The sequence below is a fragment of the Ambystoma mexicanum genome, chromosome 13 (assembly GCF_040938575.1).
Source record: "Ambystoma mexicanum isolate Mex_15411 chromosome 13, UKY_AmexF1_1, whole genome shotgun sequence".
Classification (NCBI taxonomy): domain Eukaryota; kingdom Metazoa; phylum Chordata; class Amphibia; order Caudata; family Ambystomatidae; genus Ambystoma; species Ambystoma mexicanum.
Genome location: NC_090938.1, coordinates 726,051,776 through 726,078,608, shown reverse-complemented (window position 1 = coordinate 726,078,608; position 26,833 = coordinate 726,051,776). Strand labels below are relative to the sequence as shown.

The 26,833-nt window shown below is 44.7% G+C and overlaps 1 protein-coding gene across 1 annotated transcript in view; it reads right to left on the bottom strand.

Moving 5' to 3' along the window:
• The window catches only part of LOC138521816 (complement C4-B-like), a 528,615-nt gene that overhangs the window by 423,002 nt on the left and 78,780 nt on the right, over positions 1 to 26,833 (bottom strand). Inside the window, exon 4 of the mRNA XM_069634932.1 lies at positions 165 to 235. Within this exon, the coding sequence (XP_069491033.1) occupies positions 165 to 235 (71 nt within the window). The remainder of the gene's footprint in view (positions 1 to 164; positions 236 to 26,833) is intronic.

The following is a 26,833-nucleotide window of genomic DNA, read 5'->3' as shown; positions in this document are numbered from 1 at the left end:
GGCACTCTTGGCCCGGTGTTAGAGAGCGCAGTTGAGGTTCAAGTATGGGGAACAACCAGTGAAGACGTGTTTGGGGATCTTGAGAATTTATTGACAGTGCAGGAACATACGGGCCCCCCAGGAGGCCGGCCTGGGGGTGACCTGGACTCTGGATGGTGACTTACGTAGAACGTGATGGTGACCGATTCCTCCAGAGGCCTCATCACGTGGTCCAGGGGGAAGACTCGCACTTGAACTGCAAGAAATCAAAGTTTGAAGCAGATTAAAAAGCCTTCTCTTTGTACAGACAGCACATGGCATAAGTTCACCTACTTCAAACCTCTGTGCTTGACAAGAGAGTCCTGATTGCAGTGCATCCTGGGTAACCTAGCACACACCCAACCATTGCTTCAAGTGGCATGCAAAATCAAGAGGGCGCTCTAACAGCAGTGTGGCCTGAATGTTGATACCCTTTAGATTGAGGTAAGCGATTATGAGTGTGCATGATCTGAGGGTGGTCAGTCTCTGCAAGGATTTAGTTAACTCTGTACAGACGCTGATCGTTCAGGTTAAGATATCACCTGCCCAGGTGAAAGTATTATACTTTTCACTCAATCATTGTGTGAAATATTAAGAGTTATTCAGTTATATTATTTTATTATATTTTGTTATATCTTTTTGTTTACCTCATGTTACTTGCAGGTGGTGTTTGATTAAATAAAATGGGGTCTAATCTCCCCGTTCCTTATTCGGATCTTTTGATCTGATCAGTGTCTTTAGGCGCTTGAATACTGAGCCTATGTGTTTTTTACCGGAGGCACGGATAGAGACATCTACAAGAGACTTGCTGTAAGCGTTTGGCATGCAGATAATATAATCATTGCATGTGTCCACGTCTAGTGAAAGATCGTGGGTGTTCTCACTGGAGCGGTGTTACCTAATCAGTGCCGGGTGTCCCAACTAGCTACGTGGTGTTGGTGGTGGTGGTGTCACTAGGGACATACCAATTAATATGGTGTATCCGTCCTGGGTCCGATTTTCGGACTTTTGAGATATTTGCAGTGGTAGAGGCATATGTAGGGTACTTATCACCCCTTTTTTACATCCCGTTGATGAAATGTTACGGAGATGGTAATGATCTATCTGATAAATTGAGCAATTACGCCAGATTGATGTTGTTTATTCTGTGTTTGTATTTAGGTGAGTCTTTCCGGTGCAGTCTACTCGTTCCATTGTTCTCCATCTACTATCCACCTGACCACATGGGACCATAATACCCCTGAAGAATTTCTGTTTACTTAAACTTACACAGAAAGAAACATGTCGGGTTGGGGAATGTACTGTTAATTATAAACAGTTTCAAGTATAACTAGCTAGAGTCGGACTGGAGTGTAGCACTTGAGTCCGACTCAGTAGTGAGTGTGTATAGTCCACATTAAATATTGGACATATACTATAAACTTGTTTTTTTAGTATAATCATTTTTAGAATGATAAGTATTTGTAAAAAGTGTATGAATTGATGAATGGTTTGAGAGAGAATGTGGTATGGTTGATGTGTGTTGCTTTGTGGTTTTTAGATGGGAATGTTATATTGTACCAGCCCACGTATGAATTTGGGGGACTGGTTTACGATGTGAATAATATCAACATTCTTGATAGTGTGTATTTTTTATGATAATCTTTTTCAAGAAATGTTAATAAATTATATTTACTAATGCTGGTGTGTCGACTGGATCGAATTCAATTTGTTTCTACCCAGCTTAATGCTTGTAATACGACACCTTGTTGTATTCTGTGTCTTTATGTCATAAACCAATGGGTGTTGGGAGACAGATAGATTGCACTGGGACTCACCATATAAACACGAATAGTACTTTGACCTTCTTTGTTAAGTATTCTTGTGCTCTATCCAGGCCAGGTCACAGTACTGAGGTATCCCTGGTATCCCCTGTTACTTTTGTTTTTTGCTGAATGTTGGTTGTGCCATAAATGGCGATGGACGTGGCGTAAAAGTGGCGCAGCCTGACCCAAACAATTCATCACGTGACTCAGCAAACGTACTTTGGTTCACTCGACATGGTGTCATTTGCATCCAGTCTGCATATTGCAAATGCATTTCTCTGGGAATCACTGTCTCACACATCATATAGACATCCCATCACTCGTTTTCTGTAAATAAATCGCCTATGAAAAGAGGAGGGGTAGACACAGAACCAGTGGTGTTTCCTGCTGATTTACATAAAATCAAAGAGCATTTTGGGAACACAGTAGCGACCACATCATTTTACATTTCAAATGTGTTTCTGATGGTGATTCAAGCATGAACCCCTTCTCTAGTGCACACAGGGCTCGGAACATATTTCATGAGTCACAACACTCACCCTAACAGTAAAATGTCTGCAAAATACAAGCCATATATACTCCTCTAGACTCTGATAGTGTATGGATGTGAGGATTGAGTTGTTTTGCTTGATCAGGGGACAATGTTACATTTTCCTCAATTCTTCACAAAGAATGTAGCAATCACGCTACAGGGGGGCGGGGTGGGGCAGGGGGGGGGCGTATATGGGCATATATGGCCAGTAACGGCTGCCAGCCTGAGCCTACGCAGGCCCGAGCAAAGCGAGGGCTGTGGGCTGTTACCGGTCTGTATGCCCCCTTCTGGGTTGTGATTGCTATTCGCTCCCCAGGGGTGCAAATAGCTTATTTTTCTCAAGAGATTGGCTGTGCGTATTGCACGACGCCAATCTCCGGAGAAGAGAGAAAAAAAGAGGAGTGCCGCTACCCCCAGAAAGGGGCTGAGCCCCTTTTCCATTTCAATGGCAGACAGGAGCGAGAGTAGCACTGGGAACAGAGCACAAAGCTTGATCCTGGCTACCACGAGATCTTTCTGACTGTATTCTGGACGCCACTGAAGAAAGATAAATTAGGCCCCAGCCAAGACATCAACCGTGGGAGATGTAAATTACCGGCGTGTATAGCTTACACCTGATGCACATTACTCAAAAGGGATTGAATGTTGGCCTGGGATTTCAAGTGCCTCTCTTAAACCCTGGAGGGCCATTCTAGTTTCACACCAGAAATGGTTCCTGAAGTGACGCCACAGATCTCATGAGCTTTCCTAAATCTCAGTAGATCTGTATAATAGAAGCAAGAATGTGTGAGAATAACTGGTCCGGCATGACGGGAAGGCGACTCAGGGTGTAAGTCTGGATCCTTGGTGTGCAGGTCTGAAGCATCTAGTGTTTCAGAACATCCTTCATAGCACCTACACGAACAAGAGGGTTACCTTAATGACACCTGGAGCCGTTCTCTGGAAAAAGATGGCAAAGCGCACTGACTCCCTTCTTACTAGCCATTGGGCACTCTCCCTGTGCACCGTGCAGCTGTGTGTCTACAATGTGGTGCATGTGCTTGCCTTCTCTCCTCCGCTACTAACCTGGGCATTGGATCTGAGGATCTTGGAGCGAGAGCATTGGATTTCAGGATCTCAGGACGAGTGCATTGGATATCAAGGCAAGACCATTGTCTTTCACAATCTCAGGGTGAGAGCACTAGATCGCAGGGTGAGTGAACTGGATCTCAGGGTGAGAGCATTGGATCTCAAGGCGAGACCATTGCCTTTCAGGATCTCAGGGTGAGAGCAGTGGATCTCAGGATCTCAGGGTGAGAGCATTACATCTCAAGGCAAGATTATTGCCTTTCAGGGAGAGAGCACTGGATCTCAGAATGAGAGCATTGGATCGCAGGGTGACAGCACTGGATCTTAGGCCCTCATGGAGAGAGCACTGGATCTCGGGGCAAGAGCATTAGATGTCAAGGCAAGACCATTGCCTTTCAGGTTCTCAGGGCGAGAGCACTGGTTCTCAGGATCTCATGGCAAGAGCATTGGATCTCAAGTTGAGACCATTGCCTTTCAGAATCTCAGGGTGAGAGCATTAGATCTCAAGGCAAGATTATTGCCTTTCAGGGAGAGAGCACTGGATCTCAGGATGAGAGCATTGGATCGCAGGGTGACAGCACTGGATCTTAGACCCTCATGGAGAGAGCACTGGATCTTACAATCTCACGGTGAGAGCATTGAATCTCAGGCCAAGAGCACTGGATCTTAGGATCTCGGGGCAAGAGGATTGGATCTCAGGGTGAGAGAATTGGATCTCAAGGTGAGCCTTTCAGGATCTCAGGGAGAGAGCATTGGATCTCAAGGCAAGACCATTGCCTTTCAGGATCTCGGGCCGAGAGCAATGTATCTCAGGATCTCCAGGCAAGAGCACTGGATCTTAGGATCTCAGGTTGGGAGTACTGAATCTTAGGATCTCATGGCCAGAGCAGTGGATCTCAGGGTGACAGCATTGGTTTTCAGGATCCCAGGGTGAGAGCACTGGATCTCACGGCAAGAGCACCGCCTCTCAGGGTGAAATCACTGGATCTCAGGGTGAAATCACTGGCTTTCAGGAACTTAGGGTGAGAGCACTGGATCTCAGGATCTCAATGAGAGCATTGGATCTCAAGGCAAGATCATTGGCTTTCAGGATCTCAGGGCTCGAGCACTGTATCTCAGGATCTCAGAGTGAGAGCATTGGATCTCAAGGCAAGACCATTGCCTTTCAGGATCTCAGGTCAAGAGTATTGGATCTCAGGATCTCAGGGTGAGAGCATTGGATCTCAAGGTGAGACCATTGCCTTTCAGAATTTCAGGGTCAGAGCATTGGATCTCAAGGCGAGATCATTGCCTTTCAGGATCTCAGGGTGAGAGCATTGGATCTCAGGGGAAAAGCACTGGATCTTAGGATCTTAGGGCAAGAGCACTGAATCTTAGGATCTCATTGTGAGAACATTGGATCTCAGGGCAGGAGCATTGGATTTCAGGATCTCAGGTTGAGAGCATTGGGTTTCAGGGCAAGAGCACTGGATCTCAGGGTGAAAGCATTGGGTTTCAGGAACTCAGGGTGAGAGCACTGGATCTCAGGATGTCAGTGAGAGCATTGGATCTCAAGGAGAGACCATTGGCTTTCAGGATTTCAGGTCAAGAGCATTGGATCTCAGGGTGAGAGCATTGGATCTTAGGATCTCAGGGTGAGAGCATTGGATCTCAGGATGCGAGCATTGGACCTCAGGATCTGAGACCAAGAACATTGGATTTAAAAATCTCAGGAAGGAGTGCATTGGATATCAATGCAAGACCATTGGCTTTCACAATCTCAGGGTGAGAGCATTGGATCTCAGGGCAAGAGCATTGGATCCTAAGGCAAGAATGTTTCCTTTCAGGATCTCAGGATGAGAGCACTGACTCTCAGGATCTCAGGGAGAGAGCATTGGATCTCAAGACGAGACCATTGCCTTTCAGGATCTCAGGGCAAGAGGATTGGATCTCAGGGTGAGAACATTGGATCTCAAGGTGAGCCTTCCAGGATCTCAGGGAGAGAGCATTGGATCTCAAGGCAAGACCATTGCCTTTCAGGATCTCGTGCCGAGAGCAATGTATCTCAGGATCTCAAGGCAAGAGCACTGGATCTTAGGATCTCAGGTTGGGAGCACTGAATCTTAGGATCTCATGGCGAGAGAAGTGGATCTCAGGGTGAGAGCATTGGATTTCAGGATCCCAGGTGAGAGCACTGGATCTCACGGCAAGAGCACCGCCTCTCAGGGTGAAAGCACTGGATCTCAGGGTGAAATCACTGGCTTTCAAGAACTTAGGGTGAGAGCACTGGATCTGAGGATCTCAATGAGAGCATTGGATCTCAAGGCGAGACCATTGGCTTTCAGGATCTCAGGGCACGAGCACTGTATCTGAGGATCTCAGAGTGAGAGCATTGGATCTCAAGGCAAGACCATTGCCTTTCAGGTTCTCAGGTCGAGAACATTGTATCTCAGGATCTCAGAGGGAGAGCATTGGATCTCAAGGTGAGACCTTGCTTTTCAGAATTTCAGAGTCAGAGCATTCAATCTCAAGGCAAGATCATTGCCTTTCAGGATCTCAGGGGGAGAGCACAGTATCTCAGGATGAGAGCATTGGATCTCAGGGTTATAGCACTGGATATAAGGATATCAGGGCGAGAGCACAGGATCTTATGATCTCAGGGTGAGCGCATTGGATCTCAGGGGAAGAGCACTGGATCTTAGGATCTTAGGGCAAGAGCACTGAATCTTAGGATCTCATGGTGAGAACATTGGATCTCAGGGCAAGGGCATTGGATTTCAGGATCTCAGGGTGAGAGCATTGGGTCTCAGGGCAAGAGCACTGGATCTCAGGGTGAAAGCATTGGGTTTCAGGAACTCAGGGTGAGAGCACTGGATCTCAGGATGCCAGTTAGAGCATTGGATCTCAAGGAGAGACCATTGGCTTTCAGGATTTCAGGTCAAGAGCATTGGATCTCAGGGTGAGAGCATTGGATCTTAGGATCTCAGGGTGAGAGCATTGCATTAGATCTCAGGATCTCAGGTTGAGAGCATTGGATCTCAGGGTGTAAGCATTGGATCTCAGGATCTGAGACCAAGAACATTGGATTCCAAGATCTCAGGACGAGTGCATTGGATCTCAGGGCAAGAGCATTGGATCTTAAGGCATGAACAGTTCCTTTCAGGATCTCAGGGAGAGAGCACAGTATCTCAGGATGAGAGCATTGGATCTCAGGGTTACATCACTGGATATTAGGATCTCAGGGCGAGAGCACAGGATCTTATGATCTCAGGGTGAGAGCATTGGATCTCAGGGGAAGAGCACTGGATCTTAGGGCAAGAGCACTGAATCTTAGGATCTCATGGTGAGAACATTGGATTTCAGGATCTCAGGGTGTGAGCACTGGATTTCAGGGTCTCAGTGAGAGCATTGGATCTCCAGGCAGGACCATTGGCTTTCAGGATTTCAGGTCGAGAGCATTGGATCTCAGGGTGAGATCACTGGATCTTAGTATCTCAGGGTGAGAGCATTGGATCCCAGGGTTTGAGCAGTGGATCTCAGGATCTGAGAGTGAGAGCATTGAATTTCAGGATCTGAGGATGAGTGCATTTGATCCCAGGGCGAGAGCATTGGATCTTAGGGCGAGACAATTTGCTTTCAGGATCTCAGGGCAAGACCACTGAATCGCATGATCTCAGGGAGAGAGCATTGGATCCCAAGATGAGGCAATTGCCTTTCAGAAGAATCTCAGGGTGAGAGCATTGGATCTCAAGATGAGATCATTGCCTTTCAGGATCTCAGGGTGAGAGCACTGCATCTTATGATTTCAGGGCAAGAGCACCGGATCTCAGGACAAGAGCACTGGATCTTAGGATCTCAGTGTGAGTGTATTGGATCTGAGGATCTCAGGGTGAGATCATTGGATCTCAGGGCAAGAGCAGTGGATCTTAGGAACTCAGGGCAAGAGCATTGCATCTCAGGATCTCAGGATGAGAGCACTGGATCTTAGGATCTCAGGGCAAGAACATTGGATCTCAGGGTGAGAGCATTGGATCTTAGGGTGAGAGCACTGGTTCTCAAGGTGAGGGTATTGCCTTTCAGGATCTCAGGGCTAGAGCATTGGATATCAGGATCCCAAGGTGAGAGCATTGGATCTCAAGATGAGATCATTGCCTTTCAGGATCTCAGGGTGAGAACACTGGATCGTATGATCTTGGGGCAAGAGCATTGGATCTCAGGGTGAGAGCATTGGATCTTAGGTCAAGAGCAGTGGATCTTAGGATCCCAGGGCAAGAGCATTGGATCTCACAATCTCCGGACAAGAGCACTGGATCTTAGGATCTCAGGGCAAGAGCATTGGATCTCAGGGCAAGAGTATTGGATCTCAAGGTGAGGGTATTGCCTTTCAGAATCTCTGGGCTAGTGCATTGGATTTCAGGATCTCAAGGTGAGAGCACTGGATCTCAAGGCGAGACCATTGGCTTTGCAGATTTCAGGACGAGAGCATTGAACCTGAGGGCAAAATCAATGGATCTTAGGATCTCAGGTTGAGCGCATTGGATCTTAGGATGCCATGTTGAGATGAATAGATTTCAGAACATGAGCATTGGATTTCAGGATCTGAAGGCGAGAGCATGAGATTTCAGGATCTCAGGGTAAGTGCATTGGGTGTTAAAGCAAGACCATTGGGTTTTAGGATATCAGGGTGAGAGCAATGGATCTCAGGGCAAGAGCACTGGATCTCAGGGCAAGAGCATTGGATCTCAAGGTGAGACCATTGTCTTTCAGGATCTCATGGTAAAAGCACTTGATCTCAGGGTGAGAACATTGGATCTCAAGGCGAGCCCATTTCCTTTCAGGATCTCAGGGAGAGAGCATTGGATTTCAGTATCTCAGGCTGGGAGCATTGGATCTTGGGGAGAGACCATTGCCTTTCAGGATCTAAGGGAAAGAGCACTGGATCTCCGGGTCAGAGCATTGGATCTCAAGGCAAGACCATTGCCTTTCAGGATCTCAGGGCGAGAGCATTGAATTTCAGGGCGACATCCTGATATCTCAGGATGAGAGCATTGAATCTCAGGGTGAGAGCAGCACTGGATCTTACGATCTCAAGGCAAGAGTACTGGATCTTAGGATCTCAGGTTGGGAGCATTGCATCTCAGGATCTCATGGTCAGAGCATTAGATCTCAGGGTGAATTCAATGGATCTTAGGATCTCAGGGCAAGAACATTGAATCTCAGGGTCAGAGCACTGGATCTTAGGATCTCAGGGCAAAAGTACTGGATCTTATGATCTCAGGGTGAGAGCACTGGATCTCAGGGCAAGAGCATTGGATCTCAGGGTGAGAGCACTGGATTTTAGGATCTCGGGGCTGGAGCACAGGGTGTCAGGGCAACATCCTTATATCTCAGGATGAGAGCATTAGATCTCAGAGCGAGAGCATTGGATAGCCAAGGCACAGAGTATGATGTGGACTTGTTGGATGGGTGCCAGTGCTTGTGTGGCCCTTTTCAGTATAATATAAGTTGTGTGCAGACCACTTTGAGCACGGCAAGTGGAACGGGGGCAAGGGGTTTATTGATTGCTTATTTACTGAGAAAAGAAGGAGGAGATTCAAAGGCAGTAAGTGAAAAGAGAGTTCACTTCCTATTTCCGGCCCCACACAAGGAGAGCATGTGGAGGCACACATATAAACCAAACCACAGTGAAAGTAGAACAAGAAATGGGAAGCCAAATCCACCACAAAACACAAATACATTAAAAAGCAACAGTAAATGGAAAAAACAAATGGAAAATAAAAACCTTGGAAGAAAGTAAAGAAAATGGACCCCTCTGCCTACGGAGCTGGATATATAACCAATGAAAAGCGACTCCGGACAAGGGGCGCGTTGCAGGAAAGATACCATGTTGTCTATTGTGGGTGGAGAAATGATCGCAGTCAGACTAGTAGAAATGCTAATAATGCCATCAATAGCTATCCCATGAGCCGTAGTACTTGCATGAGTAATACTGTTAGTGAGAGTACCAGGATGAGCATTGTTAGAACTAGTACTGGTAGTACTACCTCTACCAGCAGGACTGGTAGTAGTACCAATCATAGAGGTAGTAGTTGTGCCATTATCACTATGAGCATTTGCAGTGGCAGCACTTGTAGTAGTAGTCGTACCTGTGGTAGTAATGCCAGTGCTCATGTAGGATCAGTGGTGGTACCACTTGTGTCAATTCTTGCAGGACGAGTAGCAGTAATTAAGCTTCTCTTGGTAATAGAAACAGTAATAGTAGTAGTAGTAGTAGTAATAGTAGTAGTAGTAGTAGTAATAGTAGTAGTAGTAGTAGTAGGAGGAGGAGGTGGAGTAATAGTATCATTGCTTCTAGAGATATTAGTAGTAGCACTAGTGTTTACCAGCATGAGATTATTGTTTTTGATAGTTCTGTCATGACGAGCAGTGGTGGTAGTTGCAGTGTTAGTAGCAATAGAAGTGGTGTTGGTAATGATAGAAGTGCCAAAGGTGGAATTTGAGTTAGCAGTTGTTGCAGTTTCAGGAAAAGTGGTGGTAGTAGTACTATTCTATTCTATTCTACTCTAATATTGGTGTCATCAGTGCTGGTTAACCTACTCGAATAGTGGTGTTACCAGTGTGGGTGATCCTATTTGAAAAGTGGTTTCACCAGTGCTGGTGATCCAATTCTAATAGTGGTGTTACTAGTACTGGTTATGCTGTTCTAATAATGCTGTTAGCAGTGCTTGTGACCCTACTCTAATAGTGGTGTTACCAGTGCTGGTGATCCTAATCCAGTAGTAATGTTACCAGTGCTGGTTATCCTATTCTAGTACTGGTGTTACCAGTGCTGGTTATTCTATTCTAATAGTGGTGTTACCAGTGCTGGTTATCCTATTCTAGCATTGGTGTTACTAATACCGTTTATCCTGTTCTGGTGGTGGTGTGATCTGTGCTGGTGAGCCTTCTCTAATAGTGGTGTTACCACTGCTGGTTATCCTACTCTAATAGTGTTGTAACCAGAGCTGGTGATCCTCCTCTGATAGTGGTCTTTGCAGTGCTGGTTATCCTATTCTAATAGCTGTGTTAACCGGTGATGGTGACCCTATTCTGATAGTGGTGTTACCAGTACTGGTAATCCTATTCTAGTAGTGGTGTTACCAGTGCTGGTGATTCTACTCTAATAGTGGTGTTAGCAGTGCTGGTTATCCTCTTGCAATAGCGATGTTACCAGTACTGGTGAGATTCCAGTGCAGGTAATTCTACTCTAATAGTGGTGTTGCGGTACTGGTTATCCTATTCTAATAGTGGTGTTATCAGTGCTGGTGATCCTATGCTAATAGTGGTGTTACCAATGCTGGTGATCTTATTCTAACAGTGATGTTGCCGGTACTGGTGATCCTATTCTAATGGTGGTGTTACCAGTGCTGGTGATCCTACTCTAATAGTGATGTCACCAGTGCTAGTGATTCTACTCCAATAGTGGTGTTAATAGTGATATTACCAGTGCTGGTGATTCTACTCTAATAGTGGTGTTACCAGTGCCGGTGATCCCACTCTAATAGTGATGTTAACAGTGCTGGTGATCCTAACCTAGTTGTGATGTTACCTGTGCTATTTATCCTATTCTAGTAGTTGTGTTATCAGTGCTAGGGAGCCTACTCTAATAGTGGTGTTACCAGTGCTGGTGATCCTACTCTAATAGTGCTGTTAGCAGTGCTGGTGATCCTACTCTAATAGTGATGTTACCAGTGCTGTTGATCCTACTCTAATAGTGGTGTTACCAGTGCTGGCGATCCTACTTTAATATTGGTGTTACCAGTGCTGGTGATCCTGCTCTAATAGTGGTGTTACCAGTGCTGGTGATCCTACTCTAATAGCGGTGTTACCAGTGCTGGCGATCCTACTCTAATAGTGGTGTTACCAGTGCTGGTGATCCTACTCTAATAGTGGTGTTACCAGTGCTGGTGATCCTACTCTAATAGTGGTGTTACCAGTGCTGTTGATCCTACTCTAATAGCGGTGTTACCAGTGCTGGCGATCCTACTCTAATAGTGGTGTTATCAGTGCTGGCGATCCTACTCTAATAGTGGTGTTACCAGTGCTGGTGACCCTACTCTAATAGTGCTGTTACCAGGGCTGTTGATCCTACTCTAATAGCGGTGTTACCAGTGCTGGCGATCCTACACTAGTGGTGTTACCAGTGCTGGCAATCCTACTCTAATAGTGGTGTTAGCAGTGCTGGTTCCCATACTCTAGTAGTGGTGTTAGCAATGCTGTTGACCCTACTCTAGTAGCGATGTTACCAGTGCTGGTGATCCTAACCTAGTTGTGATGTTACCAGAGCTGGTGAGCCTATTCTAGTAGTGGTGTTACCAGTGCTGGTTATGCTTGTCTAAGAGTGGTGTTACCAATGCTGGTGATCCTACTCTAATAGTGGTGTTACCAGTGCTGGTTATCCAATTCTAGTAGTGGTGTTACCAGTGCTAGTGATCCTACTCTAATAGTGTTGTTACCAGTGCTGGTGACCCTACTCTAATAGTGGTGTTACCAGTGCTGATGATCCTACTCTAATAGTGGTGTTACCAGTGCTGGTGATCCTACTCTAATAGTGGTGTTACCAGTGCTGGTGATCCTACTCTAATAGCGGTGTTACCAGTGCTGGCGATCCTACTCTAATAGTGGTGTTACCAGTGCTGGTGATCCTACTCTAATAGTGCTGTTACCAGTGCTGGTGATCCTACTCTAATAGCGGTGTTACCAGTGCTGTCGATCCTACTCTAATAGTGGTGTTACCAGTGCTGGCGATCCTACTCTAATAGTGGTGTTAGCAGTGTTGGTTCCCATACTCTATTAGTGGTGTTAGCAATGCTGTTGGCCCTACTCTAATAGCGATGTTACCCGTGCTGGTGATCCTAACCTAGTTGTGATGTTACCAGAGATGGTGAGCCTATTCTAGTAGTGGTCTTACCAGTGCTGGTTATGCTTGTCTAATAGTGGTGTTACCAATGCTGGTGATCCTACTCTAATAGTGGTGTTACCAGTGCTAGTGATCCTACTCTAATAGCGGTGTTACCAGTGATGGTAATCCTACTCTAATAGTGATGTTACCAGTGCTAGTGATTCTACTCTAATAGTGGTGTTAATAGTGATATTACCAGTGCTGGTGACTCTACTCTAATAGTGGTGTTACCAGTGCTGTTGACCCTACTCTAATAGCGGTGTTACCAGTGCTGGTGATCCTAACCTAGTTGTGATGTTACCTGTGCTGGTTATCCTATTCTAGTAGTTGTTTTATCAGTGCTAGGGAGCCTACTCTAATAGTGGTGTTACCAGTGCTGGTGATCCTACTCTAATAGTGCTGTTACCAGTGCTGGTGATCCTACTCTAATAGCGGTGTTACCAGTGCTGGCGATCCTACTCTAATAGTGGTGTCACCAGTGCTGGTGATCCTACTCTAATAGTGGTTTTACCAGTGCTGGTGATCCTACTCTAATAGCGGTGTTACCAGTGCTGGCGATCCTACTCTAATAGTGGTGTTATCAGTGCTGGTTATCCTACTCTAATAGCGGTGTTACCAGTGTGGGTGATCCTATTTGAAAAGTGGTTTCACCAGTGCTGGTGATCCAATTCTAATAGTGGTGTTACTAGTACTGGTTATGCTGTTCTAATAATGCTGTTAGCAGTGCTTGTGACCCTACTCTAATAGTGGTGTTACCAGTGCTGGTGATCATAATCTAGTAGTAATGTTACAAGTGCTGGTTATCCTATTCTAGTACTGGTGTTACCAGTGCTGGTTATTCTATTCTAATAGTGGTGTTATCAGTGCTGGTTATCCTATTCTAGTATTGGTGTTACTAATACCGTTTATCCTGTTCTGGTGGTGGTGTGATCTGTGCTGGTGAGCCTTCTCTAATAGTGGTGTTACCACTGCTGGTTATCCTACTCTAATAGTTTTGTTACCAGAGCTGGTGATCCTGCTCTGATAGTGGTCTTTGCAGTGCTGGTTATCCTATTCTAATAGCTGTGTTAACCGGTGATGGTGACCCTATTCTGATAGTGGTGTTACCAGTACTGGTAATCCTATTCTAGTAGTGGTGTTACCAGTGCTGGTGATTCTACTCTAATAGTGGTGTTAGCAGTGCTGGTTATCCTCTTACAATAGCGATGTTACCAGTACTGGTGAGATTCCAGTGCAGGTAATTCTACTCTAATAGTGGTGTTGCGGTACTGGTTATCCTATTCTAATAGTGGTGTTATCAGTGCTGGTGATCCTATGCTAATAGTGGTGTTACCAATGCTGGTGATCTTATTCTAACAGTGATGTTGCCGGTACTGGTGATCCTATTCTAATAGTGGTGTTACCAGTGCTGGTGATCCTACTCTAATAGTGATGTCACCAGTGCTAGTGATTCTACTCCAATAGTGGTGTTAATAGTGATATTACCAGTGCTGGGGATTCTACTCTAATAGTGGTGTTACCAGTGCCGGTGATCCCACTCTAATAGTGATGTTAACAGTGCTGGTGATCCTAACCTAGTTGTGATGTTACCTGTGCTATTTATCCTATTCTAGTAGTTGTGTTATCAGTGCTAGGGAGCCTACTCTAATAGTGGTGTTACCAGTGCTGGTGATCCTACTCTAATAGTGCTGTTAGCAGTGCTGGTGATCCTACTCTAATAGTGATGTTACCAGTGCTGTTGATCCTACTCTAATAGTGGTGTTACCAGTGCTGGCGATCCTACTTTAATATTGGTGTTACCAGTGCTGGTGATCCTGCTCTAATAGTGGTGTTACCAGTGCTGGTGATCCTACTCTAATAGCGGTGTTACCAGTGCTGGCGATCCTACTCTAATAGTGGTGTTACCAGTGCTGGTGATCCTACTCTAATAGTGGTGTTACCAGTGCTGGTGATCCTACTCTAATAGTGGTGTTACCAGTGCTGTTGATCCTACTCTAATAGCGGTGTTACCAGTGCTGGCGATCCTACTCTAATAGTGGTGTTATCAGTGCTGGCGATCCTACTCTAATAGTGATGTTACCAGAGCTGGTGAGCCTATTCTATGAGTGGTGTTACCAGTGGTGGTTATGCCTGTCTAAGAGTGGTGTTACCAATGCTGGTGATCCTACTCTAATAGTGGTGTTACCAGTGCTGGTTATCCAATTCTAGTAGTGGTGTTACCAGTGCTAGTGATCCTACTCTAATAGTGTTGTTACCAGTGCTGGTGATCCTACTCTAATAGTGGTGTTACCAGTGCTGATGATCCTACTCTAATAGTGGTGTTACCAGTGCTGGTGATCCTACTCTAATAGTGGTGTTACCAGTGCTGGTGATCCTACTCTAATAGCGGTGTTACCAGTGCTGGCGATCCTACTCTAATAGTGGTGTTACCAGTGCTGGTGATCCTACTCTAATAGTGCTGTTACCAGTGCTGGTGATCCTACTCTAATAGCGGTGTTACCAGTGCTGTCGATCCTACTCTAATAGTGGTGTTACCAGTGCTGGCGATCCTACTCTAATAGTGGTGTTAGCAGTGTTGGTTCCCATACTCTATTAGTGGTGTTAGCAATGCTGTTGGCCCTACTCTAATAGCGATGTTACCCGTGCTGGTGATCCTAACCTAGTTGTGATGTTACCAGAGATGGTGAGCCTATTCTAGTAGTGGTCTTACCAGTGCTGGTTATGCTTGTCTAATAGTGGTGTTACCAATGCTGGTGATCCTACTCTAATAGTGGTGTTACCAGTGCTAGTGATCCTACTCTAATAGCGGTGTTACCAGTGATGATAATCCTACTCTAATAGTGATGTTACCAGTGCTAGTGATTCTACTCTAATAGTGGTGTTAATAGTGATATTACCAGTGCTGGTGACTCTACTCTAATAGTGGTGTTACCAGTGCTGTTGACCCTACTCTAATAGCGGTGTTACCAGTGCTGGTGATCCTAACCTAGTTGTGATGTTACCTGTGCTGGTTATCCTATTCTAGTAGTTGTGTTATCAGTGCTAGGGAGCCTACTCTAATAGTGGTGTTACCAGTGCTGGTGATCCTACTCTAATAGTGCTGTTACCAGTGCTGGTGATCCTACTCTAATAGCGGTGTTACCAGTGCTATCGATCCTACTCTAATAGTGGTGTTACCAGTGCTGGCGATCCTACTCTAATAGTGGTGTTACCAGTGCTGGTGATCCTACTCTAATAGTGGTTTTACCAGTGCTGGTGATCCTACTCTAATAGCGGTGTTACCAGTGCTGGCGATCCTACTCTTATAGTGGTGTTATCAGTGCTGGTTATCCTACTCTAATAGCGGTGTTACCAGTGTGGGTGATCCTATTTGAAAAGTGGTTTCACCAGTGCTGGTGATCCAATTCTAATAGTGGTGTTACTAGTACTGGTAATGCTGTTCTAATAATGCTGTTAGCAGTGCTTGTGACCCTACTCTAATAGTGGTGTTACCAGTGCTGGTGATCATAATCTAGTAGTAATGTTACAAGTGCTGGTTATCCTATTCTAGTACTGGTGTTACCAGTGCTGGTTATTCTATTCTAATAGTGGTGTTATCAGTGCTGGTTATCCTATTCTAGTATTGGTGTTACTAATACCGTTTATCCTGTTCTGGTGGTGGTGTGATCTGTGCTGGTGAGCCTTCTCTAATAGTGGTGTTACCACTGCTGGTTATCCTACTCTAATAGTTTTGTTACCAGAGCTGGTGATCCTGCTCTGATAGTGGTCTTTGCAGTGCTGGTTATCCTATTCTAATAGCTGTGTTAACCGGTGATGGTGACCCTATTCTGATAGTGGTGTTACCAGTACTGGTAATCCTATTCTAGTAGTGGTGTTACCAGTGCTGGTGATTCTACTCCAATAGTGGTGTTAGCAGTGCTGGTTATCCTCTTCCTTGCAATAGCGATGTTACCAGTACTGGTGAGATTCCAGTGCAGGTAATTCTACTCTAATAGTGGTTTTGCGGCACTGGTTATCCTATTCTAGTAGTGGTGTTATCAGTGCTGGTGATCCTATGCTAATAGTGGTGTTACCAATGCTGGTGATCTTATTCTAACAGTGATGTTGCCGGTACTGATTATCCTATTCTAGTAGTGGTGTTGCCAGTGCTGGTGAACCTACTCTAATAGTGGTGTTACCAGTGCTGGTGATCCTATGCTAATAGTGGTGTTACCAATGCTGGTGATCTTATTCTAACAGTGATGTTGCCGGTACTGATTATCCTATTCTAGTAGTGGTGATGCCAGTGCTGGTGAACCTACTCTAATAGTGGTGTTACCAGTGCCGGTGATCCTATTATAATAATGGTGTTACCAATACTAGTTATCCTATTCTAGTAGTGGTGTCACCAGTATATGGTTGTCCTACTCTAATAGTGGTGTTCACAGTGCTGGTGATCCTATTCTAATAGTGGGGTAACCAGTGCTGGTGATCCTACTCTAATAGTGGTGTTACTGGTGCTGTTTTTTCTATTCCAATAGTGGTGTTACCAGTGCTGGTTGTCCTATTCTAGTAGTGGTGTTATCAGTGATAGGGAGCCTACTCTAATAGTGGCGTTACCAGTGCGGGTGACCCAATTCTAATAGTGGTGTTACAAGTACTGGTTATCCTATTCTAGTTTTGGTGTTATCAGTGCTGCAGAGCCTACTCTAATAATGGTGTTATCAGTGCTGGTGATCCTATTCGAAAAGTGGTTTTACCAGTGCCAGTGATCCAATTCTAATAGTGATGTTAGCATTATGGTTTATTCTATTCTAGTAGTGGTATTACCAGTACCGGATATCCTATTCTAATAGTGGTGTTACCAGTGCTGGTGATCCAACTGTAATAGTGGTGTTACCGGTGCTGGTGAGCCTACTCTAATAGTGGTATTAACAGTATGGGTTATCCTATTCTAATAGTGGTGTTACCAGTGCTGGTGATCCTATTCGAGTAGTGGTGTCAACAGTGCTGGTTCACAACTCTAGTAGTGGTGTTAGCAATGCTGTTGACCCTACTCTAATAGCAATGTTACCAGTGCTGGTGATCCTAACCTAGTTGTGATGTTACCAAAGCTGGTGAGCCTATTCTAGTAGTGGTCTTACCAGTGCTGGTTATGCTTGTCTAATAGTGGTGTTGCCAATGCTGGTGATCCTACTCTAATAGTGGTGTTACCAGTGCTGGTTATCCTATTCTAGTAGTGGTGTTACCAGTGCTAGTGATCCTACTCTAATAGTGATGTTACCAGTGCTAGTGATTCTACTCTAATAGTGGTGATAATAGTGATATTACCAGTGCTGGTGATCCTACTCTAATAGTGGTGGTACCAGTGCCGGTGATCCCAGTCTAATAGTGATGTTACCAGTGCTGGTGAGTCTACTCTAATAGTGATATTACTAGTGCTGGTGACTCTACTCTAATAGTGGTGTTACCAGTGATGTTGACCCTACTCTAATAGCGGTGTTACCAGTGCTGATGATCCTAACCTAGTTGTGATGTTACCTGTGCTATTTATCCTATTCTAGTAGTTGTGTTATCAGTGCTAGGGAGCCTACTCTAATAGTGGTGTTACCAGTGCTGGTGATCCTACTCTACTAGTGCTGTTACCAGTGCTGGTGATCCTACTCTAATAGTGGTGTTACCAGTGCTGACGATCCTACTTTAATAGTGGTGTTACCAGTGCTGGCGATCCTACTCTAATAGTGGTGTTACCAGTGCTGGTGATCCTACTCTAATAGTGGTGTTACCAGTGCTGGTGATCCTACTCTAATAGCGGTGTTACCAGCGCTGGCGATCCTACTCTAATAGTGGTGTTACCAGTGCTGGCGATCCTACGCTAATAGTGGTGTTAGCAGTGCTGGTTCCCATACTCTAGTAGTGGTGTTAGCAATGCTGTTGACCCAACTCTAATAGCGATGTTACCAGTGCTGGTGATCCTAACCTAGTTGTGATGTTACCAGAGCTGGTGCGCCTATTCTAGTAGTGGTCTTACCAATGCTGGTGATCCTACTCTAATAGTGGTGTTACCAGTGCTGGTTATCCAATTCTAGTAGTGGCGTTACCAGTGCTAGTGATCCTACTCTAATAGCGGTGTTACCAGTGCTGGTGATCCTACTCTAATAGTGATGTTACCAGTGCTAATGATTCTACTCTAATAGTGGTGTTAATAGTGATATTACCAGTGCTAGTGATCCTACTCTAATAGTGGTGTTACCAGTGCTGGTGATCCTACTCTAATAGTGGTGTTACCAGTGCTGGTGATGCTACTCTAATAGCGGTGTTACCAGTGCTGGTGATCCTACTCTAATAGTGATGTTACCAGTGCTAGTGATTCTACTCTAATAGTGGTGTTAATAGTGATATTACCAGTGCTAGTGATTCTACTCTAATAGTGGTGTTACCAGTGCTGGTGATCCTACTCTAATAGTGGTGTTACCAGTGCTGATGATCCTACTCTAATAGTGGTGTTACCAGTGCTGGTGATCCTACTCTAATAGTGATATTACCAGTGCTAGTGATCCTACTCTAATAGTGGTGTTACAAGTGCTGGTGATCCCACTCTAATAGTGGTGTTACCAGTGCTTATGATCCTACTCTAATAGTGGTGTTACCAGTGCTGGTGATCCTACTCTAATAGCGGTGTTACCAGTGGTGGTGATCCTACTTTAATAGTGATGTTACCAGTGCTAGTGATTCTACTATAATAGTGGTGTTAATAGTGATATTACCAGTGCTAGTGATCCTACTCTAATAGTGGTGTTACCAGTGCTGGTGATCCTACTCTAATAGTGGTGTTACCAGTGCTTATGATGCTACTCTAATAGTGGTATTACCAGTGCTGGTGATCCTACTCTAATAGTGGTGTTACCAGTGCTGGTGATCCTACTCTAATAGCGGTGTTACCAGTGCTGGCAATCCTACTCTAATAGTGGTGTTACCAGTGCTGGTGATCCTACTCTAATAGCGGTGTTACCAGTGCTGTCGATCCTACTCTAATAGTGGTGTTACCAGTGCTGGCGATCCTACTCTAATAGTGGTGTTAGCAGTGCTGGTTCCCATACTCTAGTAGTGGTGTTAGCAATGCTGTTGGCCCTACTCTAATAGCGATGTTACCCGTGCTGGTGATCCTAACCTAGTTGTGATGTTACCAGAGCTGGTGAGCTTATTCTAGTAGTGGTCTTACCAGTGCTGGTTATGCTTGTCTAATAGTGGTGTTACCAATGCTGGTGATCCTACTCTAATAGTGGTGTTACCAGTGCTGGTTATCCTATTCTAGTAGTGGTGTTACCAGTGCTAGTGATCCTACTCTAATAGCGGTGTTACCAGTGCTGGTAATCCTACTCTAATAGTGATGTTACCAGTACTAGTGATTCTACTCTAATAGTGGTGTTAATAGTGATATTACCAGTGCTGGTGATTCTACTCTAATAGTGGTGTTACCAGGGCCGGTGATCCCACTCTAATAGTGATGTTACCAGTGCTGGTGAGTCTACTCTAATAGTGGTGTTAATAGTGATATTACCAGTGCTGGTGACTCTACTCTAATAGTGGTGTTACCAGTGCTGTTGACCCTACTCTAATAGCGGTGTTACCAGTGCTGGTGATCCTAACCTAGTTGTGATGTTACCTGTGCTGGTTATCCTATTCTAGTAGTTGTGTTATCAGTGCTAGGGAGCCTACTCTAATAGTGGTGTTACCAGTGCTGGTGATCCTACTCTAATAGTGCTGTTACCAGTGCTGGTGATCCTACTCTAATAGCGGTGTTACCAGTGCTATCGATCCTACTCTAATAGTGGTGTTACCAGTGCTGGCGATCCTACTCTAATAGTGGTGTTACCAGTGCTGGTGATCCTACTCTAATAGTGGTCTTACCAGTGCTGATGATCCTACTCTTATAGCGGTGTTACCAGTGCTGGCGATCCTACTCTAATAGTGGTGTTATCAGTGCTGGTTATCCTACTCTAATAGCGGTGTTACCAGTGTGGGTGATCCTATTTGAAAAGTGGTTTCACCAGTGCTGGTGATCCAATTCTAATAGTGGTGTTACTAGTACTGGTTATGCTGTTCTAATAATGCTGTTAGCAGTGCTTGTGACCCTACTCTAATAGTGGTGTTACCAGTGCTGGTGATCCTAATCTAGTAGTAATGTTACAAGTGCTGGTTATTTTATTCTAATAGTGGTGTTATCAGTGCTGGTTATCCTATTCTAGTATTGGTGTTACTAATACCGTTTATCCTGTTCTGGTGGTGGTGTGATCTGTGCTGGTGAGCCTTCTCTAATAGTGGTGTTACCACTGCTGGTTATCCTACTCTAATAGTTTTGTTACCAGAGCTGGTGATCCTGCTCTGATAGTGGTCTTTGCAGTGCTGGTTATCCTATTCTAATAGCTGTGTTAACCGGTGATGGTGACCCTATTCTGATAGTGGTGTTACCAGTACTGGTAATCCTATTCTAGTAGTGGTGTTACCAGTGCTGGTGATTCTACTCTAATAGTGGTGTTAGCAGTGCTGGTTATCCTCTTTCTTGCAATAGCGATGTTACCAGTACTGGTGAGATTCCAGTGCAGGTAATTCTACTCTAATAGTGGTGTTGCGGCACTGGTTATCCTATTCTAATAGTGGTGTTATCAGTGCTGGTGATCCTATGCTAATAGTGGTGTTACCAATGCTGGTGATCTTATTCTAACAGTGATGTTGCCGGTACTGATTATCCTATTCTAGTAGTGGTGTTGCCAGTGCTGGTGAACCTACTCTAATAGTGGTGTTACCAGTGCCGGTGATCCTATGCTAATAGTGGTGTTACCAATGCTGGTGATCTTATTCTAACAGTGATGTTGCCGGTACTGATTATCCTATTCTAGTAGTGGTGATGCCAGTGCTGGTGAACCTACTCTAATAGTGGTGTTACCAGTGCCGGTGATCCTATTATAATAATGGTGTTACCAATACTAGTTATCCTATTCTAGTAGTGGTGTCACCAGTATATGGTTGTCCTACTCTAATAGTGGTGTTATCAGTACTGGTGATCCTAATCTAATAGTGGTGTAACCAGTGCTGCTGATCCTACTCTAATAGTGGTGTTACTGGTGCTGTTTTTTCTATTCCAATAGTGGTGTTACCAGTGCCGGTGATCCCACTCTAATAGTGATGTTAACAGTGCTGGTGATCCTAACCTAGTTGTGATGTTACCTGTGCTATTTATCCTATTCTAGTAGTTGTGTTATCAGTGCTAGGGAGCCTACTCTAATAGTGGTGTTACCAGTGCTGGTGATCCTACTCTAATAGTGCTGTTAGCAGTGCTGGTGATCCTACTCTAATAGTGATGTTACCAGTGCTGTTGATCCTACTCTAATAGTGGTGTTACCAGTGCTGGCGATCCTACTTTAATATTGGTGTTACCAGTGCTGGTGATCCTGCTCTAATAGTGGTGTTACCAGTGCTGGTGATCCTACTCTAATAGCGGTGTTACCAGTGCTGGCAATCCTACTCTAATAGTGGTGTTACCAGTGCTGGTGATCCTACTCTAATAGTGGTGTTACCAGTGCTGGTGATCCTACTCTAATAGTGGTGTTACCAGTGCTGTTGATCCTACTCTAATAGCGGTGTTACCAGTGCTGGCGATCCTACTCTAATAGTGGTGTTATCAGTGCTGGCGATCCTACTCTAATAGTGGTGTTACCAGTGCTGGTGACCCTACTCTAATAGTGCTGTTACCAGGGCTGTTGATCCTACTCTAATAGCGGTGTTACCAGTGCTGTCGATCCTACACTAGTGGTGTTACAAGTGCTGGCAATCCTACTCTAATAGTGGTGTTAGCAGTGCTGGTTCCCATACTCTAGTAGTGGTGTTAGCAATGCTGTTGACCCTACTCTAGTAGCGATGTTACCAGTGCTGGTGATCCTAACCTAGTTGTGATGTTACCAGAGCTGGTGAGCCTATTCTATGAGTGGTGTTACCAGTGGTGGTTATGCCTGTCTAAGAGTGGTGTTACCAATGCTGGTGATCCTACTCTAATAGTGGTGTTACCAGTGCTGGTTATCCAATTCTAGTAGTGGTGTTACCAGTGCTAGTGATCCTACTCTAATAGTGTTGTTACCAGTGCTGGTGATCCTACTCTAATAGTGGTGTTACCAGTGCTGATGATCCTACTCTAATAGTGGTGTTACCAGTGCTGGTGATCCTACTCTAATAGTGGTGTTACCAGTGCTGGTGATCCTACTCTAATAGCGGTGTTACCAGTGCTGGCGATCCTACTCTAATAGTGGTGTTACCAGTGCTGGTGATCCTACTCTAATAGTGCTGTTACCAGTGCTGGTGATCCTACTCTAATAGCGGTGTTACCAGTGCTGTCGATCCTACTCTAATAGTGGTGTTACCAGTGCTGGCGATCCTACTCTAATAGTGGTGTTAGCAGTGTTGGTTCCCATACTCTATTAGTGGTGTTAGCAATGCTGTTGGCCCTACTCTAATAGCGATGTTACCCGTGCTGGTGATCCTAACCTAGTTGTGATGTTACCAGAGATGGTGAGCCTATTCTAGTAGTGGTCTTACCAGTGCTGGTTATGCTTGTCTAATAGTGGTGTTACCAATGCTGGTGATCCTACTCTAATAGTGGTGTTACCAGTGCTAGTGATCCTACTCTAATAGCGGTGTTACCAGTGATGATAATCCTACTCTAATAGTGATGTTACCAGTGCTAGTGATTCTACTCTAATAGTGGTGTTAATAGTGATATTACCAGTGCTGGTGACTCTACTCTAATAGTGGTGTTACCAGTGCTGTTGACCCTACTCTAATAGCGGTGTTACCAGTGCTGGTGATCCTAACCTAGTTGTGATGTTACCTGTGCTGGTTATCCTATTCTAGTAGTTGTGTTATCAGTGCTAGGGAGCCTACTCTAATAGTGGTGTTACCAGTGCTGGTGATCCTACTCTAATAGTGCTGTTACCAGTGCTGGTGATCCTACTCTAATAGCGGTGTTACCAGTGCTATCGATCCTACTCTAATAGTGGTGTTACCAGTGCTGGCGATCCTACTCTAATAGTGGTGTTACCAGTGCTGGTGATCCTACTCTAATAGTGGTTTTACCAGTGCTGGTGATCCTACTCTAATAGCGGTGTTACCAGTGCTGGCGATCCTACTCTTATAGTGGTGTTATCAGTGCTGGTTATCCTACTCTAATAGCGGTGTTACCAGTGTGGGTGATCCTATTTGAAAAGTGGTTTCACCAGTGCTGGTGATCCAATTCTAATAGTGGTGTTACTAGTACTGGTTATGCTGTTCTAATAATGCTGTTAGCAGTGCTTGTGACCCTACTCTAATAGTGGTGTTACCAGTGCTGGTGATCATAATCTAGTAGTAATGTTACAAGTGCTGGTTATCCTATTCTAGTACTGGTGTTACCAGTGCTGGTTATTCTATTCTAATAGTGGTGTTATCAGTGCTGGTTATCCTATTCTAGTATTGGTGTTACTAATACCGTTTATCCTGTTCTGGTGGTGGTGTGATCTGTGCTGGTGAGCCTTCTCTAATAGTGGTGTTACCACTGCTGGTTATCCTACTCTAATAGTTTTGTTACCAGAGCTGGTGATCCTGCTCTGATAGTGGTCTTTGCAGTGCTGGTTATCCTATTCTAATAGCTGTGTTAACCGGTGATGGTGACCCTATTCTGATAGTGGTGTTACCAGTACTGGTAATCCTATTCTAGTAGTGGTGTTACCAGTGCTGGTGATTCTACTCTAATAGTGGTGTTAGCAGTGCTGGTTATCCTCTTCCTTGCAATAGCGATGTTACCAGTACTGGTGAGATTCCAGTGCAGGTAATTCTACTCTAATAGTGGTTTTGCGGCACTGGTTATCCTATTCTAGTAGTGGTGTTATCAGTGCTGGTGATCCTATGCTAATAGTGGTGTTACCAATGCTGGTGATCTTATTCTAACAGTGATGTTGCCGGTACTGATTATCCTATTCTAGTAGTGGTGTTGCCAGTGCTGGTGAACCTACTCTAATAGTGGTGTTACCAGTGCTGGTGATCCTATGCTAATAGTGGTGTTACCAATGCTGGTGATCTTATTCTAACAGTGATGTTGCCGGTACTGATTATCCTATTCTAGTAGTGGTGATGCCAGTGCTGGTGAACCTACTCTAATAGTGGTGTTACCAGTGCCGGTGATCCTATTATAATAATGGTGTTACCAATACTAGTTATCCTATTCTAGTAGTGGTGTCACCAGTATATGGTTGTCCTACTCTAATAGTGGTGTTCACAGTGCTGGTGATCCTATTCTAATAGTGGGGTAACCAGTGCTGGTGATCCTACTCTAATAGTGGTGTTACTGGTGCTGTTTTTTCTATTCCAATAGTGGTGTTACCAGTGCTGGTTGTCCTATTCTAGTAGTGGTGTTATCAGTGATAGGGAGCCCACTCTAATAGTGGCGTTACCAGTGCGGGTGACCCAATTCTAATAGTGGTGTTTCAAGTACTGGTTATCCTATTCTAGTTTTGGTGTTATCAGTGCTGCAGAGCCTACTCTAATAATGGTGTTATCAGTGCTGGTGATCCTATTCGAAAAGTGGTTTTACCAGTGCCAGTGATCCAATTCTAATAGTGATGTTAGCATTATGGTTTATTCTATTCTAGTAGTGGTATTACCAGTACCGGATATCCTATTCTAATAGTGGTGTTACCAGTGCTGGTGATCCAACTGTAATAGTGGTGTTACCGGTGCTTGTGAGCCTACTCTAAAAGTGGTATTAACAGTATGGGTTATCCTATTCTAATAGTGGTGTTACCAGTGCTGGTGATCCTATTCGAGTAGTGGTGTCAACAGTGCTGGTTCACAACTCTAGTAGTGGTGTTAGCAATGCTGTTGACCCTACTCTAATAGCAATGTTACCAGTGCTGGTGATCCTAACCTAGTTGTGATGTTACCAAAGCTGGTGAGCCTATTCTAGTAGTGGTCTTACCAGTGCTGGTTATGCTTGTCTAATAGTGGTGTTGCCAATGCTGGTGATCCTACTCTAATAGTGGTGTTACCAGTGCTGGTTATCCTATTCTAGTAGTGGTGTTACCAGTGCTAGTGATCCTACTCTAATAGTGATGTTACCAGTGCTAGTGATTCTACTCTAATAGTGGTGATAATAGTGATATTACCAGTGCTGGTGATCCTACTCTAATAGTGGTGGTACCAGTGCCGGTGATCCCAGTCTAATAGTGATGTTACCAGTGCTGGTGAGTCTACTCTAATAGTGATATTACTAGTGCTGGTGACTCTACTCTAATAGTGGTGTTACCAGTGATGTTGACCCTACTCTAATAGCGGTGTTACCAGTGCTGATGATCCTAACCTAGTTGTGATGTTACCTGTGCTATTTATCCTATTCTAGTAGTTGTGTTATCAGTGCTAGGGAGCCTACTCTAATAGTGGTGTTACCAGTGCTGGTGATCCTACTCTACTAGTGCTGTTACCAGTGCTGGTGATCCTACTCTAATAGTGGTGTTACCAGTGCTGACGATCCTACTTTAATAGTGGTGTTACCAGTGCTGGCGATCCTACTCTAATAGTGGTGTTACCAGTGCTGGTGATCCTACTCTAATAGTGGTGTTACCAGTGCTGGTGATCCTACTCTAATAGCGGTGTTACCAGCGCTGGCGATCCTACTCTAATAGTGGTGTTACCAGTGCTGGCGATCCTACGCTAATAGTGGTGTTAGCAGTGCTGGTTCCCATACTCTAGTAGTGGTGTTAGCAATGCTGTTGACCCAACTCTAATAGCGATGTTACCAGTGCTGGTGATCCTAACCTAGTTGTGATGTTACCAGAGCTGGTGCGCCTATTCTAGTAGTGGTCTTACCAATGCTGGTGATCCTACTCTAATAGTGGTGTTACCAGTGCTGGTTATCCAATTCTAGTAGTGGCGTTACCAGTGCTAGTGATCCTACTCTAATAGCGGTGTTACCAGTGCTGGTGATCCTACTCTAATAGTGATGTTACCAGTGCTAATGATTCTACTCTAATAGTGGTGTTAATAGTGATATTACCAGTGCTAGTGATCCTACTCTAATAGTGGTGTTACCAGTGCTGGTGATCCTACTCTAATAGTGGTGTTACCAGTGCTGGTGATGCTACTCTAATAGCGGTGTTACCAGTGCTGGTGATCCTACTCTAATAGTGATGTTACCAGTGCTAGTGATTCTACTCTAATAGTGGTGTTAATAGTGATATTACCAGTGCTAGTGATTCTACTCTAATAGTGGTGTTACCAGTGCTGGTGATCCTACTCTAATAGTGGTGTTACCAGTGCTGATGATCCTACTCTAATAGTGGTGTTACCAGTGCTGGTGGTCCTACTCTAATAGTGATATTACCAGTGCTAGTGATCCTACTCTAATAGTGGTGTTACAAGTGCTGGTGATCCCACTCTAATAGTGGTGTTACCAGTGCTTATGATCCTACTCTAATAGTGGTGTTACCA